Consider the following 19,213-nt stretch of genomic DNA (forward strand, 5'->3'; position numbering starts at 1 on the left):
TCTGAATCAAACCGATTTGCAAACTCCCGGGCCCTTTTCGTTCTCTCTGCAGTGACACCTCTTTTGTTTTCTCCTGCCCTTCCCCGCAGACAGCGAAATCATTCCTCCCGACTGCCTGCGGCCCCGCTCCTTCACCGCCATCCGCCGGCCCTCGCTGCGGCAGGAGACGGAGGACGCCCGCCTCTCGGTCAGCCTGTGCGACCTCAACCTGCAGGAGGAGAGCCTGCACATGACGGCCACCACGTGCCCCATCCCACAGAACTCCCTCAACTCCCAGCACTCCCACCTCCTCCCTTCCCAGCTCGAGAGCGACCTCCGCTTCCACCACCTCCGGGGAGCCCACGTCAAAATCCTCGATGACCAAACCGTGGCCCGCCTGGAACACGCCCGGGATGAGAGGACTTTGGTTTTCACCAGCAGACCCCTTCGGATCAACGAGACCATTTTCGTCAAGATTAACAAGTCCAACTCCGCACGCACGGGGACGCTGTCCTATGGGGTGACGTCCTGCGACCCCAGCACCCTGCGCCCCAGCGACCTCCCCTATAACCCCGAGTCCCTGGTCGATCGGAAGGAGTTCTGGGCTGTCTGCCGGGTCCTGGTGCCCCTCCAGAGCGGAGACATCTTGGGATTTATGGTGAATTCGGACGGCGAGCTGCACCTGAGTCACAACGGTGCCAGCACCGGCATGCAGGTCTGCGTGGACTCTTCCCAGCCCCTCTGGATGTTCTTTGGTTTACACGGTGCCGTCATACAGATCCGTTTGTTGGGTATGTCTGACCCCTGCCTTTCCCAAAGCCTCGTGCACAAACAGCAAGGTGGGACATGCTGTGGGGAGGGGTGGTGGGAATGAATGAAAAAGCTCCCTCCCTACTCTAGCATCAGGTATAATTTTTTATTTTTTTTTTCAAGGGAAAATAAAATAAAGGAATGTACGTAGTGCATGGCTGCAGAGTTACAAGACATACCTCTTTCCACTTCTGTAGTATCTTTCATCTGACAGTCTCAAACCTTTTTTTTCTGACAATGAATTAAGCCACAGAAACCTCCACTGAGTACCAATGACTCACCATTGACCTGGGAGAAGGGGGAGGAGAGGTGCTTTGGGACGAGCTAATCTAGGGCATAGCCAGCAAGAAAAATGAGAACGGATTCCCTTTTCTGTGCATTAGCTTTCTGGCAAGTCTAATTCCCCAAAAGCAGTCACATTGCTTTCCCCAGGCTCATACGTGAGAGGCAGGCTGGAAGGCAGAAAGGAAACCCCATACTTTGTAATGCCAAAGGTTTAGAGAGTGTGGCACTGACCAGCACAACAGGAGAGAGGTTTCCTTCTTGTTGTGGTTTAACCCAGCAGGCAGCCAAGCACCACACGGCATTTGCTCCCCCCCCCCCAACTCCTGTGGGATGAGGGAGAGATTCAGAAAAAAAAAAGAAAAAAGAAAAAGAAAGATAAAAGTGACTGATCCACTTTGTGTGTGGATATTGGGCAAGCATCTTCACAAGACCACAAGTGTAGGTTGTGGTTGACCTTGAATTTGGACCTTATCATGGTTCTGCTGTCAGAAAGTAATTGATGGTTTCTGAGAACATGATGTAATTCCTGGCCCCATGCTAACTGGAGATTATTTGAAAGAGCTCCTTTCTTGTTTATACTGTTATAGACATTTAAGTACACATATGTTCCTTTTTGCTTCAAATCCTCACTATTAAAATACCCTTTTTACCCAATAAGAAAAACCCAACCAACTAAAACCCAACCAACACCTCTTTTCTTAGGATTTTTGGAGAGTCTTTGAAGATATATTGTTACGAACACACATATCTGTCTGCAGGGTCCAGTTCACATTAACCACAGTCCGAAGTGCCCTAAACAATTTGCTTAAAGTTGACCATAGGCCTTTGCTGTCAGTGTTTTGTGGCTATTAAAGGATCACAGATGACAAATGTAATACTACGATTTATTTCCAGGAGCCCAGGACTCAATCCCTGATAATTCAACCTGATTACATTTGTGGAGGGTACTGTATGTAATCCATGGCTAGCTCTGCTGTCCACCAACACATAATTTTGATAATGGTAGGTGAAGTCAAACAGATCCCAGTCCAAGCAGGAAGATTAAATGCTTCTTTATATGTAAGAAGGAAAACATCCTCAGGTCAATGGGCTTCTGGTAAAACTAAGTCATCGACCAGTACTCCCTTTCATATGAGATCACAAATTCTGGCGCTTTTGCACAGAGTGAATAGCTTGTTTGTATGAAATGGGTCAGAGAGGATGTGTCTCACCAGAAGATCAGATGCCCTCATAGAGAATTCAACAGAGCACTGACTTGAGTGGTGCCCAAGTGGGTGTCCTGCATCCTGGGCAAACCTCCTGCTGAGCAAGTTATCTCCCAGTCCCCGTGGGTGTCCTCCCTACCTGCTCATGAGTTCTGCCCAAACTGGTACACTCCCAGTAGATGTTTTAGATAAATCCATGTTTTCGAGTGGAAATCTGCTGAGCTGGAAAACTCCACACTAACTGTATTTGTATACACATAACAGACTTCCTGGCCTCTGTCACTGGAGGAGAAGCTGAAAATGGGTTATTGTTCTTACATGAGATGTAAATGAAGAGAACTGAACCTGCTGACCTTGCCTTGCTCAAGGTAAGGGTAGGACCTTGCAGGGCATACAGCTTTAGCTACGTCAGCTTGGGCAGCAAGCTGCTGTCTCCCAGTTAAAAACTATAAAACAGGAGCTTGCCTGTAATCTTTAACAAGTGCTAAAATACAAACCAAGCTTTTCAGACCTATTTTTGTCCAGTATAATAATGCTGGAAGCAGTACTTTCCCAGTATCAGTACAGTGCTGCTGCCTGGAAAATTGTGCTGGTGCTGTCTCACCACCGCGCATCTCTGCACCTGCAGTAATTATATAGATCATCAATACCCTGATAGAAGGCAAAGAAAATAATGAACTTCCATCTCTAGCTTTTGCAGTGCTATTAGGGAGGTGATGTGCAATGTTTGCACAGCAGTGGAACAGATTATGGCACTTGCCATAATATCTGTCATTATAATATTAGAAAATGTAAGAAGAATATAAAGTGTTCATCTTTTTAATGACAAGCTCCGTCTTCAGAATGCAAACAGGAATAATTTTGTGTGATCTATCTTTTGTAGTTTGAGCTTTATATCACAGGAAAAGACATGTTTATAGTCATCTTTTCTAGCTTTAATGGAAAACGTGAAGTTCCATGTCCTTGAAAGAAATGAGACAGAAATACTGCAAGAAGCATAATTGTACCAAACCTATCTTACATAGCAGATGTCATTCTTCTTCTGGGGGCATGCCATTATTGGAATAATCAAAGCACTGTTATGCAGTATTAAAAGAACATCACACACACAGTGAACCATAAAACACAGCAAATGAAAGTTGTTCTTTCTGCTTCTTCATCTTTTCTGCTTTTCTGGGAGGATGGAGAATGTGGAAAGCAACACCACCACCCTTGAATCTAGAGAAGGTTTATTTTTGATTTGGGGAACAAAATCAAGGAAGGCTCACGGTATTTCACTGGATAATACAATTCACAACCTGAGATTAGTTATTTGGTCCTGATCCAGAGAAGGACCAAGCTCAGGGCTCTCCTGGATAGTGTCTTTACTGTGGAAGCTGATGTTTGCTACCAGCAGCTGTTCCATGGCATTGGTACAACATTTCCTAATCTAAATACCAGGGGACACCACCTCTACCCAGGCTGATGGTCTTACAGCACTCTGTAGGAGAGCAGGGCAGTGTGAAGTTGGTTTGATAGTAAAGAATTCTGACTTTTGTTTCAATCTTATCAGCCTGCCATCTTATGCTGGCAGCGTGTTTGCTGCAGGAGAAATAAAAAAGCAGAAAATGAAGATGATGTTGGAAATATTTTTTTTTTCTCTTTGCCTCCCTACCACAAGGAAAATAAATGAAACCCAAGCACCACTATAGCATGGTGAGAGACCACAGACATCTTCAAAGGGAGGCAGGAGGATGTCAATGTTATTGCAAAGAAAAGGTTAAAAGACAACTTTACCACATGGAGGGAAGATAAATGAAAGGGGGGGTGCATTAATGTAGCAGATACTAGCATAAGAATATCAAGCTGCTGGCAAATGAAGGGACGCATTTAAATTAGACATAACTGAGGGTAATTAGCAACAGGAATGAGCTATTGAGGGAGGCAATAGATCTTTTTGTCAGTATTGGAAGCATTTCTAAATATTTTAGATGTAAAGTGCTGGTCTTGATTCAGAAATTCTGTGGGTTATATATGTAGGACAACCAAACTGAAACCCAGATCATCAGGCATGTAGAAATGAAACAGATTTTGCACATCCTTCAGGAATTCTGTTAGTTCTGGTTTGGGTGGTGTTTTTTTTTGTTTTGTTTTGTTTTGTTTTTTGTTTTCAGGCATTGTTCCTGTACAGTAGACAAAAACAGCCTATTAAAGTTGATTTACTGTTTTCAGCTCTTGCTGGTAAGCGTTTGGACTCTCACACAGTTTTAGCAACAGCTTTGAAAGACTGAAACGAGCCAGTCTGGATACATTGGTCTGGTTTTGGTGGTGTAATTCATTTATGAAGTTAAATTGATCGACCCCATAAGGGTTTGAAATGTATGACTCATGTCTGGAGGAGCTATCACAGCAACAAGTTTATATATTTAGTATTTGGGGAGCCAAATGGTTGGGGAGATTCTTTCATTTTCTTGTGTCTCAGAGTGAATCACCAGAATGTAAAACACCATCCTTCTTCTCCTTTATATTTTTGCGTGTGTCTGTGTGTGTGGTTTCCTTTGTGAATCTCATCCTTTCCAGTAATGTTGAAGTTTTCCTTTGAGCAGTGAAATAATATGTTCCATCAGCAGCTGTACTGATGAAGCTGAGTTGCCAGCTTATCTGCGTCCTGTCTGCATACACACTTCAATAACTCCAGCCCCTCTGCAACAGCTGCTCAATTTTACAGCTCCCTGGATGTCTCCTCATGCTGGCCAAGAGCCTGCATTAGGTGTGGGTCCGTGTATTCACATCCATGCTGTGTAAATGCAGAGTGTGCATGGGCTAAGCTCTCCTGCCTCCTTTACAGTGCACATTGAGTTGGAGCTCATGCTTGGCCACCCAGTGCAAGATATGTAGAAATCAGTTGTTGCTGAGGTTTCCATCCTCCTTTCAGACTTTGCTGAACTTTGTCAGTGGGCTCAGAGCAGGGAAGGGGCAGGGGGCAAGAGCTGACCAGGACAGACCAACTGTGAATCCTTGGGTCCTTGGGATTCCCTGCAGCAGCAGCCAGCAAAATGGAAATAAGGGGCTTCAGGAGGACACTGCAGAAGCACATGAAAAATGGGGGAAGAGAGTTAATAATCGGTGCCTCTTCAGAAGAAGTCCACTTGTATTAATAGATGCCTCTTTACAAACCTTCCTGTTGTTTTTGTCTTTGCAAGTGAAGTATATATTGCTAATGTTAAGTTGTAAGAGCTGCACAGGAGTATTACAGTGCCCACAACTCGATTCTAGCCCTGTGTAGATCTCTCCATTCACGTCCAGTTTTCTATTTAAGGCTTTGAAGGAGAATTAGCACAAAGGGAAACTGTACTGTGAGAGTGGACAGGGTGCTTACAACTTGTCTCTTGGAAAACAGCACGGTCCTGGGGCGTTGGATGCAGTCAGATGCTTGTCTCCTGGGGCCAGTGTCAGCAATGTCAGAGTTAGTGCCTGCCTGGGGCTTGTGCCAGCTAAAGATCTTGTCACTTGTGACACAGGGACCCACTCCTGCCATGGGTAAGGCAGTGAGCTTTAGCCCGTGTGCTGAGCTATCAGGCAGCATCTGGGCAGAGGCTGGGTAAAGCAAACAGATCTCCTCCAAGTGACAGCCCCAGGGCATGCGAATGTCTCGCCCCTCTACACTTCCCTCTGTAAGAGTAAAAGCGATTATCACAACTAGGATCATAAACTATCCCTGCATGCAATGAGATGTTCATAAAAAGTGATGTACAGATATCCCTTATCTCATAACGCCTTTGCCTGCCTACAGTGAATGTACAGGATAAGGGATCATGTACAGGTCTCTCTGAATTACAGCTCATCTGTCAGGAGATAAAATCTGCCTATTTTTTGAGCCAGCACTGACAAGTGTTAGTTTTTCTGGCTACCGAGAGAGTGACATAGCAGACTAAGCTCTTGCTTTTCCTTCTTTGTCAAACCCCTTTCATCCAGCAGTGCGTCCCATGGAAATTCGGAGCAGTGCTGGCCAAGAAAAGTGGAAGTATTTGTCTCCTGTATGTATCTGCCACCCTATTTATACACGTCCCTCCGGGCAGAGCACAGTGCCGGAGCAGCTGGGTTAGGCAGCAGTTTTCCTTGTGCTCACAGAACCACTTTTGCTGTAGTTTCCCAGTTATCCTGAGCCCAAGGGCCTTTTTGAGATGAGGCTGGAAAAGACACCGTTTATGAACAGGAGCCTTTTTGGTCCGAGTAATTAATACCTGTGCTCTTTTAGAGGGCTTTTTATTTTCTTAAACAAGATGTAAGCTCCAATTCTCATTTTTCATACATTTCAGCTACTTAATCCAGGCTCAGTTTTGACCTCTTGTTGGTCCAAGCATCTGTCTGGGTGCTTTGTTGGTCTAGAAAGTGAGATGGAGCCCTCTTCGAGGCTCTTTCACTTCGCTTCAGCTAGATGCTCATCGCACGGTGTCCATGCCCACAGGACTTTTCGGGATGAAGTGCTGATAAACCACTGAACTTCACCCTTTGGGTCAGGAGGGACACCAGCTGGCCTGTCAGTCTGCCATGTGCTCTTTGGCTTCAGACAGCATTCTGGGCTGTAGCATCTGGAGCTTTCATTTCTCCTGCTTAACTGCACAGCAAATAATGGCTGTGCTGGTGCCCTGCTGCCCTTCTGGACACAGCAGACAGCAACACTCTAGTGAAGCTGTAAAGCACATTCCTTTTTCTGATCCACAGGGAAGTCTGAACTGTTCTACGTGTGATTTGGATCTAACTTGTGCTTCCCCAAACCGTGGTTAAGTCTGACACCCATCTGCAAACACAAGCCTCGTGGTTTTGCATGCAGAATCTGCCAGGCTGCTTTTTGACCTTTTTTTCTGGACATTTCTGTAGCACAATGCAAAATTCCTCGTGTTTTCACGGCCTTGCAAAGGACAAAATGTAGCATTGTTCTGGTCAGAAATGCAGTATTGTTCTGGTCAGAACTAAAATCGCCCAGGAAATACTGAATGCAAAACTCCCCATGGATCACCAGCTGATGTCAGTCACCTGAGAGGTAGAGATGGACTGCAGCACAGAGCCCGGGCTCTGAGAGCATGGTTGGCCACAAACAGTGAGCCCAAGGGGAAGGAAGCTCTGGCTGCTGGTCAATGCTGTATTGTTCCCATCACCGTGGGAACATAACAACTGGCTGTGTAAATACATGTGTTTTATAGCATTCAGAAGTGATGGATATGATTACATCCTTCCCTAGCATTATTGTTGATCTTTAACTACCATGTGCCCATGCAGCTACAGGTGCTTTGTTCCTTTGTTTTACTACGACGTATTCAAAAAGCCCTCTTGTGCAAGACCTGGGTGGCCCCGTGGGACAGAATAGCTCTCCTGCAGCCTTGACTGGAGGCAAGAAAATGTGATAATATGCATAAATTTACATGGCTGTCCTTTGGAACAGAGAGCGTGCTGAGGGAACAGCTGTTATTTTAGCACTGAGGCAAGCTCGCTAAAACCGTGGTTGGTATTTGCAGCTCTCTCTACAGCTGATGGAGCATTTGCATTAGTTGAAAGCCAGTTACTGAAATATAATGTAGAAGGATTTCGCCCTTGCAAAGCTTGTCTTTATAAGGCCCGCCTTTCTGTGGATGTACCACTGAAGGAATACCAAGTTTTCTGGTATCGGGGACAAGTGAGAGATCTGTCTGGCAAATATCAAGAGAAACCTTGTCTCTCTTCCTGAGAGAAGACAGGGGAAGGAACCCAGGAGATCTCAGTACTCTGTGTCCTGCCACGAGATTGCAAGGTCAAGGGAAGGCACATTGGTGTACAGTTCCAGGTTCCTGACTGCATCTTCAGTATTGGCTTTTGCTCTCGTAATATGCAAAACAGCTGTGTAATTCCACCGAAGTCTGCATTCTCTAACAAATACAGGTATGTATCTACTCATTTTTTTTCTGTAATGGAAAGATGAACAGAGGAAAAAAACGAAGTGAGAAAGTTCCACACAGGCTACATCCAGGAGCAGAAAACTATGAGACTTCTCATTAAAAAATAGTAAGGACTGAAACTGAGGTCCTACAAGAGTCTTGCAAATGGTGGTCACGTACTAGGGGTCACTATAAGGCCAAAGATCTGTAGCAAGTAAAATTAAGTGAAGACATGACACTTTACAGGATTACATTGCTTGAGTATCCAGTCTCTGTAACCTCGCAGCTCGCTAACAGCGTGGGAGCACATGTTTTATGGGACAGATCTCCATAGTCAGCTGTTTACGTGAGCTCAGTACCCACAGATTTTTGTGCCAGATTTTTCAAAGAGCCTTGATCCCATCGAGATAACAAAATCAATGGCCCTGATACACGCAGAGTGTTAAACATGAGAACAGATATTGCACAGATTTTGAGATAGGGAAATTATTTTAGCTGACAGGCTTAAAAATCTGGTTCCCAACAAATAGAAATCAAATTGGGAGTTGTGTAAGGCAGCTAAATGAATGGGACTGTCAAGTGCCCAGTGCTCACTGGGTAAAATGTATGAAGAGTGCATGGCTCTCTTGTGCCCCTTTAAAAGTGCCAATTGAAAGCTGCAGCCAGATTTCAGCCTCTCATCTAGTCATTTCCACTGTGTGCTGGAAGCTCTGGAACCTGCAGATGTGTGGCACAACATTGAAAGTCTGTGATTACTATTGGTAATTATCTGGTCTTTATTAGCTGTTGTATTTATGCAACAGATGTGTTCAGAAAGGGGCTCAACATGTGCAAGTATGGTGCACAAGACTTTATCTTTCTTAGAAACCATGGCAGGATGCTCCCCTATTTTTTCCTTCAGGCACATTTACTTAAGATCCTGGCATAGTCCTTGTGATGGGTATGGGTGGGGAAGGCCCGTTAAAGCTGGACAGCAGTGGTCATTCACCGGCAGCACCCTGTGAGCCAGGAAAAACGAAGTTTAAGTTGGGTGAGTTCAAAGGCTAGCCTTGGAGTGCAGGCAGTGGGTATACATTATTTTTATAATACTTGTGAAATAGTCATTAACAGCCTGGACAGGTAATGCAATTAGCAGGAACTGAATGAAACCACCCGAGATGGTGCTTGCCACAGGCATCTGCTGTTGCCAGAAACCCTTCTGGGGACAGAAGTCACACGGTTCATTCCTGTTGGTAGCCAGCAAACCCTGGGCTTGTCCTGTTGGTTTGCTTCTTTCTTTCCTGAAAGCAAAGTCTCCAGGCTCTGCAATACTGCATTTCCACTTCAAAGCAGCAGAGATTTTCAGCCTGTGGAGCCTGGTGTCTGCAAGACTTCCATGAGTACAGCCCCAGTGCTCCAAAAGAAACATTGTGCTTGCAGACCTTCTGGGTTCAGATCTGAAAAAGTGCCGTGGGACTATGTAACATCGAATTTAATTATGAGGGGGAAAGGAATAAGAGAGGAAGACAGAGATTTAGTAAAATGGGTAGTCTTACTTTTGTCTCCTTATGATCATGAACACTTCTCCCCATCTGAGACAGCATGAGAAATACTCCGTTCAAATCCCCCAAAACTCCTGGGCACCTTTCGCTGACTGATAGATGTTTTTCATAATAGGCTGGCGCTCAGCCTGTTGTCATTATATGAGTCCCATGAAGGGCCTTGCCCTTCTATCTCTTCTCTCAGGAACAGATCCCAGATGAAGACGTGCGTTATGAACACCTTGAAATGGCACTCAGTCATTCTTCCGAAGACAGCAGTAATAAGGAAGCAACCTACTGGTATTACTGATCTGTTCTCACCATCCCAGCTGCAGTTGGAGCCTGGAAGTCTGCAAGTACGGCTTGCGAGCAGTGGGTTGGGAGAGCTGCCGAACAGATTCGAGGCAGCTAATCCCTGCTCCAGGTCACAGAAGTGCCCTGGGTATTTCCTTGCAGCGTAGCAAATGTCCCTGAGCACGTTCAGAAGGAGAATACCGGCAGCACATTGCTACTGCCCACCTGGTTTTGCTGTTGTGGTTGTTTTCTGATATTCTCTTTGGGGCCTACACAGTAATAAGTGCTATTCTTAGAACTTTGTTATGAGAAAGAAATGTACAAATAATATCCTTATAAATGAGAGAGTTCAGGGGGGAATGTTAATTGGCAAATTTTGTGTATTTTTAGGGAATATTGCCATTGTATCTGTCCCGTTTGCCAACTTAAAAACTTCGGTGGCACAGCTTTCCCTAGACAGCTGCAATTAAGAGATGAGCAAAAAGATGTATTTTTAAAAGCTGGGACAGCCCCAGGGGGTATCCCCAGAGAGCGGAATGCAATGTTCTGGGAAACCACCCTGCTCACCACAATAGACAAAGCCAGCCAACAGCATCTCCGGGGGCCACAGCTGCTGCATTTTAGTCACTTTTAAGACCTTCTATAAAAGGGCAGTTATGGATACAGATAACTACTCTCACAAAAACCATCAATACTGGATTGTATCCCAAGAGTTGACCTACCTCACCTTACTTTTCTTTAAGGACTCCAATGCTGGAGGTGCCGTAATCTCTCTGGGAAGGCTGATTGCTTTACAGTGCTTTCACTGTCTATATAATGTCCAACCCAAGTGCCTTAACATTCAGCTTATGCTTTAGGAATGCCAGGATTTCTTGTCTTCAGCAGAACTTTCACGGAGAACAGATTGTTTCTTCCCTCATTTTAGCAGCCTGCGAAAGCTGTTATCATCTTGAAATCATAGAATCATACAACATTTTAGGTCACATGGGACCCCTGGGAATTATCTAGTCCAACCTCGGGCTCATTAGTAGGGCTAAGTGCCAAGTGAGCACAAGACCATGACCAGTTGAGTTTTGAGTGTTTCCAGGGACAGGGATACCACAGTGCCTTCAGGCCCCAGCTCCAGAGCTTAACCACCCTTGTATGACCCTGGATTGGTGTCACCTTTCCATAACAGGATGGCATTGTTGCTTTATGGTTATCTGGTGACCTCCAGCAATCCCCAGACCCTTTTTTTTAGGACAGCTGTATTTCCAATTGAATGGTCCAATTCCCTGGCCTGTATTTTGGTGGCTGATTATCTCTGCTTAAGTGTTACAGTTCTCATTTCATCCTATTGAATACCTTCCCTTTCCTTTCTGACTCTAGTTCTGGTTTGGCAAGACCATTTTGAGTTAAAAACCACGAGCGTACTAGCAGCCTTTCCCCACATGAGGCTGTCTGCACACTCCATGTTCATACTCTCTTCTACTGAAAATATAATACTCTCTTTCCTTTTGTGGGTGGACGTACAGGTTCGCTTATTTACACCTCTCCCACAGCGATGACACAGAATTGCAGAGAAAGAGTCAAGCTGCATTGGATGTTCCTAATGTTAGTGCTGCAAAGATAAAACACCAAATGGAATTGATTCAAAATGAAAAAAGGTGATTCTGGTGTGTTCAGCATGTTTGAGATCAAGCACGAGGCAAGTTAGCAGCAGAGACGAGTTAGCTGGGGGCTTTACAGAGAGGTAGAAGGTTTTAAAATCAGTATCTAACAAGATTTATTTAGGTTTTTATAAAAATCATGGATTGAAAGCTAGCTTTTGGTAGGAGCTGTGCACACAGTGAGCGTGTTTGGCCTTGAGCACATGTATCTGGTTTTAGTTAAGCCAGGCTGGCCACACTCATTCCACCCCGCACATGATCTCATTCCGTGCTCCTTGTCATGGTGTCTGCACACCATCCAGCAATATATTAGCAGCGTGAGGAACTTGTCTTATGTTGATTATCCTGTCACCAAGGGAGAAGCGTGTCTTGTCTGGTAGGGAACTCAGATTGTTCTAAACAAAGCTCTATACTTACACTGGAGAAAAGTCAAAAACTGTGCCTTGCATTCGGAGAAGGAGCTGGGAAGGGGTGTGCTGGCCCTTGGGCCTTGGGCAGGGCCATGCTGGGAGGCAGCCCTGCCGCTCAGCAGGAGCAGACTGCAGATCCTGCACTGACAAACTCTCCTTGCACTGCCGAAAGGCCGTTTGCACCGGTGCCAGCAGGCTTCATCAGTTCGTATCCGTGAAACCTGGGGCGCCTCCAAATTCCCCAATCAGCCCAGGAAAAAGTGCTCTTAATAGGCCTTATTTTGCATTTAATGAAACGACCAGGTTGGTGTTGGAGATGCAACATGCTGTGTGTCAGCTGAATGGAAGAAATGTCTCCGGGCTGCAGGGAGGAGAGGGAAGGCTTGGAAAACTTGTTCAGCTGCTCAGCCTTCGCGTTTGTTCTGTGTGCAGTGAGTGAGCTGAAATCCGTGCCCCTGCTGGGCCTGTTTACAGCATGTGTTACCCACAGGGCAAGTTTTCTGCTACGGTCATCTGTCAGATTGGAGGAGAAGAGACATTGCTAGTGGCTGTCATTAGAGGCTGCATCATTTTGCATATTTACTGAGCCAAGCTTCAGCCTCAGCTCCCGTCCCTGCAAAAAAGGAGGTGCTGCTCTGCAGCATCTCAAGTGTGAGAGTCCCAAAGCCTTTTACAAAGGTTAATTCTCCTGCAGATTGTGCCTGTGAGCAAAGTGCTCCTGATTTGAAGAATGGCGAAACTGAGGGACTGAAGGCTGAAGCACATTGTTTATTCTCCCACATGCAGACCTCAGAACAGATTTTAACCCAAACGTGCTCACTGCTGACCTCCTGGTCCCTGTGCCACACCTGCACTACTTGGTCTTGGTGTGCTGCAAAGGGCAGGAGGATCTAGCATCTGTGCTTTTGCTTTTTTACACAATCCAGAGCTGACACTTGGAGTCCCCACTTCCTGGATTTGGTCCTCACTGGCTTGCTAGTCTCCCTGCAGATAGGAACAGAAAGGCCTGATCTACAGGAGGAAAAACAGGGTTTTTCTGGCCTTCTACTGTTGCTTTTTCTCTGGGGAGTAACTCCCGACCCATCAAGGACACTGCGGCTCCAAGCCCTCCGTGTCTCTGGGCTCCTTATAAGGCCACACGGAGAAGCCGTGGTGTTTTAGCGCTGATTTGGAGTTACCCCAGCTTCTCAGCTGGCAGGGAGAAACTTTAAAACTGCAGACAAAACTCGTTCTTGCCACCAAGAAACCATATCTCGGTTCATGCACGTGTGTGCTGCTGTCTCACCACTGTGTTATTGAAGCCCAGGCTGTGTCGTTAACAATGAATCTCCTACAAAAACCTTTGCAGCAGCCAGAATTTTAAGCATTCCTTTTTTTTTTTTTTTTTTTTTTTTCTTCCTTCTGGGAAGGGTTTTAAGATGCTTGTTATTCTAACAGAAGGAGAAGGGAGGATGCAAAGCAGGCTGGGGGGCAGAGTTGGCTTCTCTGGCAAACAGCACAGTAACCCAGAGCTGATGGTGAGCACTGAGAGCAGGAGTCAGCAGAGCTGGGGACATGTAGGAAGGATGTCAAGGATCTCTGCAAGCCTGAGCCGTCACAATCAGGCATACAGGGATAAAACATTGCTGATTTGAGGGGGATGTCCTTGATCATCCAAGATTCAAATGCATTTGGGTTGCTTGTCTCTTGGCTGGCCTGCAGCCATTTCTACCCACATTTCTGCCCTCACCTGCTATCCCCTCTTCTGACAGAGGCCACCCTAGAGAAGAGGCAGAGCAATTAACAGATCCGTTTTCCTGATCAGTAAACCCTCATGTTTGTGTCTAGGAAGTCCTTGGGTGACTTAGCATGAATTCATCAGAGCCGGGGATGTATTTTACTCTGGGTTAGCGTAAAGTGCTTTGACAAGGTGATATGTTCTCGTGCTGGAGCCTAGCCCACCCTGCTGCAGGCTTTGTCCTCTACTGGCTACAAGCCCATCACTGGATATAGTGCTGAGGGCGCATATGAGCATGAGACCATAAGGAAAATAACTGCACTTAATGATCTGAGACACATTAAAGGGCAGAAACAAAGGGTTATGGTGGCTAAAGGAACAGCAGCTAATTTCAGGGGCTGTGGGATTTCTGGGCCAGCTGCTAGCATTTGAAAAGGTGTGTAAATATTTTTTTTTCTTGATCTCTTCCCTAGATTTCAAGCTGATAAGACGTGAGTCCTGATTAGCATTGAGAGCTTCATCCCCAGCCACACATCCTCAGGCCTTGACAGACCTGATCTTTAAAAGTAATTGTTGGTTTCTTTTCTCATGGTGCAGGTTCCACCATACTAACCGAGCGGCTGGGGCCATCCACACCAAGCTCACCCACGTCAACACCCAATTCCCCAACCATCCTCTGCAGTGGTGTCTCTGACCCCATACTATCGACATGTGGCTCTGGCCCGCTCTGCAGCTCTATCAGTGGTAAGTGTGGTAAGGTTTCTCTGTCCTCCTTTCCTCTGCCTCCCCCTGCCCACTCCTGCTCTGCCTCCCTTCATGGTCTCAGTCTTGTCTCCCAGAAGGGCTTTAAAAACACAGTGATCAACAGAGGCTCTTGTCAGCTCCCTTGGGGAGGAAGGGAGAGCCTCTGCAAAGTCTATTTTCAGTCTTCTTACGTGAAAGCCGCTTAGATGCCCAGACAGCAATATTTCTCCAACCCTTTTCATCATGAAAAGTCCCAGGGGAGGCAGCAAAGTTTCTGTTATGTTCACGGCCCTGTGACGCACAGCTCCTCCCGGAGCGCTGTGTGGCAGTGACACGTTGCATGCTAACTTGATTTGAGCTCTGAAAATGCCTAATCCTACTCCCTTTCCCTCTCCACACACCAACATTATCCCTTTCAGAAAAAGGCAGATATTTCTAACATACCAATGAATTCCAGTAGGACTTAGAGAAAATATACATGCGGTACAAATGATAGGATGTTTTGCAGCATTTCTAACGCCCCAGGGACCTGCATGATCCCACAGCTGTATAATTTACCAAATCCTTGTCACCATTGTCCTAACCAGGGTTGTTGTTCTTTGAAGGCACAAAGGTACTTTTAGTGTCAGGCCTAATAACTTGTGACAGCAAATATTAATATTTTTAATGTCTTTTTGGGGGGAGAATATAAAAAAAATTCATTATCTTGCTACCTCATCAGGCTTCATGGGGAGGCTTTCTCACAGGTGTGTACTATAAGCATAATTACTGCAGCCTCTTGCAGCTCTTGTAGCAGTGTGCCCTATCTGAGCTAAATGCAGTCCATGTAAGCACTACCTCACCCCTCTGCCGGAGGATCTGCCACGTGGATGGGGTGATTTGTAGCCAGGCACCGTAAACCCAGATCCCTATATCAGACTTAAAGATGAAGTACTGCTTGTCTTGGGAGCTGCTGCCACCATGTGCCACCATCAAAGCAGATGGCTTGATCTAGCCCTTCTAATTTTTCCTCCTTTGTTAATATTTAGACAGAGGTTTGAAAATGTGAAACTGCTCTTTGTCCCTGCTGCTTGGAAACTGCTGTCTCCTGGTTTGTTTTATGTGGGTGGCAGATCCCAGCAGATGCTGCCTCTCTGCTGCCCTGAGCCTTGGCATGTGAACCAGGTCTCAGCGACTGGGCCAGCAGATCACAGAAAGGACCCCTGAACCTCAAGCATCTATTTCTTCTAGGCTGTGGTTCCTCCCTCTGCAGCTGGCTTCAGGGTGTCAAAAAACCTTTTAAGCAGTATGAGTGACCCTGTTCTTTGTGTTTCAGGCACAGCTCCCAACTCTCCTGTCAGCTTGCCTGAGTCACCCATCTCCCCATCCATCTCAGGGCCCTGGGGAGACGAATGCGCCATCTGCTATGAGAACATGGTAGACACGGTCATTTACTCCTGTGGACACATGTGTCTCTGCTATTCCTGTGGGCTGAAGCTCAAGAAGATGGCCAATGCTTGCTGTCCCATTTGCAGACGAGCCATCAAAGATATCATCAAAACATACCGCAGCGCTTAGAGCAGCAGCAGATGCTGTGGTGGGACTAGGGAGGTGGAGAGGAGTCTGTGAAATAACACAGGTCTCGGTCTCTATTCATCACCTGGGAGATTCAAAAACCATCACCCACCACCACCCTGATCCCCACTTCCATGGACAACAGATGACACCAGCTTAGATGCTGCTCTTCTACCCTCCAAGCAAGCCCTGGGACTGAACTCCAGTGCATCAGAGAAATCACAATGGACTACTCTCTCCTACAGATTTTAAATTTTATCTCAACAAAACAAAACAAACAACAGCTGGAGCAATCATCCCTTTTCTACACCATACACAGCGGAGGGGAATCTCCCATGTTTAGCAGGAAGAGCAAGTGGTAAAAGGTTCAGTGCTGCACCTCGCCTCCTGAAGACACAGTGTGTGCAGAGGACACCTTGGCAGAAGAGAAGAAATAAGCAATGATGTGGTTCTGTGTACAACTAACCTGTCCATAGGAAGCCCATTAGAAAGTGTGGAGTGAGGCAAATATTGACCCAGCAAGGGAGATGCAGTGAGCACATTTGCAGTGGAAGGCCTGGAGCCAGCGCAGAAAAAGACCTGGAACTTTTGAAGCAAAACTCTCCCTATGGACACGGGGAGGAGAACAGTACCATGGCAGTACCTTGAGCACTGTCCTGCTGTTCCCCAGCGGAGGCGTTCACGGTGGGTTTGGCAGCCAACATGGGCCACCCTCCCTCCCAGCAGCATCCCGCCACCTCCTGTCACCATCCTGTTGCATGACAAGCATCTCTCACACCCCATCACCACCGAGCTGGCTTGTCCCAAATGGTCGCCATGCAGCACAAGGGATCCAGCAGCATCTCTGCCCCATGGCCTGCAGGAGAGGGAGATGCACCTCCCTCGCCTTTCCTCCCTTTACCATCCAGACAACACTTCTAAGGGAGAAAAAAAAAAAAAGAAAAAAGAAAAAAAAAGAAGAAAAAAAAAAACAACACACAAAACAAACAAATCCAGAAACACACACAAAAAAACAACCCCACTGGGGACGAATGTATAAACCACATGTCTGCGGGTCTCATTTACTGGTAACTTTATCACTGTGCTTTAAGACAAAAACAGCCAGGTGGTACTTAGCCAGCCCTTCAACAGCCAGCCCGCCGGCAGGACATGGCTGTCCTTAGGTGTTAGAAGGGGAAAAAGAATATTATAGCTTGAGGGGTTTAGTTTGCTTTGGTTTATTTAAACAACCCCCCTGCCCCAGCTGGGAACCCCACTGTGGGTGCCTGTAATGGCGGCCCCCATGGTTGCCATGACAACCACCACACCACCATGGCCGCTGGCCTGGCCTAGAGCTGCCGGGCCTTGGGTCCAGCCAGGGCAGCTCTGCTGTAGCTGGTGCTCTCTGTCTGCCCTCTGGCCCCATCTTGGCGCCTCCAGGGCTGTGTGGGAGGAAGAGGAGGCACCTGGGCCCAGAGAGGGGTTGCCCACCAGGCCAGGCTGGGGAAGGGCACGGGGTTATGCCCGTCCTGCTGAGCCTTCTCCTGGCATGGCTACCCACAGCCCTGAGTGCAGTGGAGTGGGTGAAGGAGCACCTACCCGCAGGGGGCTGCTCCTGAGAGCACCTGGAAAACATGGCCTTGCTCTGTCCCCTTGAAGAAGTCAACGAAGATGCTGAGAGCTGGAGGGCGCATCTTAGAGCCTTTCTCTAAAGGCACCGCCATCACTGCAGCCTACTGCAGGGACCTGCAGCCACCCCCTGCCCGCCTGGTGGGCAGTCCGTGACTTGAACGCTGATACCCTGGTTACAGGGATTTATGTTATTTCTTTGCACACTTCTCATGTCCACCCCTAACCCAGGGGCTCAGCCCTGTGCTCTGGGCTGGCTGTCAGAAGCCCTGGAGCACCCTGGCTCCTGCGCTTGGACCCCTCAGTGAGGAGTGGGAGGAAAGGGTGAAGGGTGACCGATGCCATGGCAGGAGCACAGCCAGTTTGTGGGCATGGAGCCAGCCTCCAGGACAGCACAGTGACTGGCGGGCATGGGGAGCCTGTTTCAGTAGTTATACAAACACCAGTGCAAAAATTTCAGAGAGGGAAAACCCGATGGGTAGGAACATGTCCGTGGAATAGTGGATGTAGGGAAACGTGCAATAAGCAGCCTCCCAAGCCTTTACCACATCACTGGGACCGGTTCCCTCCTGTGCAGGGCAAGCCAATGGGTACATTTTATTTTTCAAGAAACTCCATCCATGGGTATCAGTGCAGTGGTGTGAATTCCCTTTTCACCTTCTGAATTCAGAGTGTTTTAATATATAACTGTGTTTGTTTTACTGTGGACCAAACTCTAGGAGTTAGCAGAAGCTGAAAGCTCCCCCAGCATCCAAGCTCAAAAATTGGGGTTCGGTCCTGCTCCCAGCATCAGCTGGCCTCCAGTTGTGAGCAGGTAGGAGAGCAAGGCTCTCTCCAGGGAGAAAAAACAGCAAAAGCAGTAACAGTAAGAACAACAGTCCTAACCTTTTGTTTTTGTTTGAATTGTGTAGGTTCCCACGTACCTCTGTGTTCTTGTGTCATTTGCATTTCATCGCTTTACTTTAAAATGTTTTGTGTTCTGTTTAAAGAGAAGAATAACTAATTGTGAAAAATTGGATAACTGTGATTGTGAATAAAGTTGATTTAGGCATCCTGCAGCAGCATGAGTGACTGAGTATTTGCCACTTCAGCAAGCGTGGCAAAATGCGATAGGCAGGCAAGAAGAGGCTGAGGCAAGAGCAATGGTGGCATGAAAACTGCTTCCTTGTGACCTCCTGCAGCCCTCCTCATGCTTCAGGTGCGGCCATCCATCCCCAGGGCTTCCTCTGGCCGGCGGCTTGTGGGGCCTGAGCCCAGGAGGACGAGGAGGAGGAAGGAGGAGGAAGAGGGGGAGGATGCTCCCAAAAGTGGTCCAGGAGTGGCAGAACTGGTGCACCATCGCCACCTGGTGTTCCGCGCCCACCACTGCACTTAATCTTTATTTTTTAAAGGGTTGATTTTCACAGAATCACACAGAATCACAGAATCTCTAGGTTGGAAGAGACCTCTAGATCATCGAGTCCAACCTCTAACCTAACACTAACAGTACCCACTAAACCATATCCCTAAGTTTTGCTCCTTTTCACAACTACACACGCGTGGGATCA

At 46.9% G+C, this 19,213-nt stretch overlaps 1 protein-coding gene across 8 annotated transcripts in view; it reads left to right on the forward strand.

Moving 5' to 3' along the window:
• The window catches only part of NEURL1 (neuralized E3 ubiquitin protein ligase 1), a 148,264-nt gene extending 131,025 nt beyond the window's left edge, over positions 1-17,239 (forward strand). For all 8 annotated transcript variants that reach the window (XM_068688386.1, XM_068688391.1, XM_068688390.1 and 5 more), the window contains exons 4-6: positions 90-770; positions 14,358-14,504; positions 15,820-17,239. In XM_068688386.1, the coding sequence (XP_068544487.1) occupies positions 90-770; positions 14,358-14,504; positions 15,820-16,061 (1,070 nt within the window). In that variant the 3' untranslated portion in view covers positions 16,062-17,239. The remainder of the gene's footprint in view (positions 1-89; positions 771-14,357; positions 14,505-15,819) is intronic.
• The last annotated feature ends 1,974 nt before the right edge of the window (positions 17,240-19,213 follow it).

The sequence above is a fragment of the Anas acuta genome, chromosome 7 (assembly GCF_963932015.1).
Source record: "Anas acuta chromosome 7, bAnaAcu1.1, whole genome shotgun sequence".
Taxonomy (NCBI): Eukaryota; Metazoa; Chordata; class Aves; order Anseriformes; family Anatidae; genus Anas; species Anas acuta.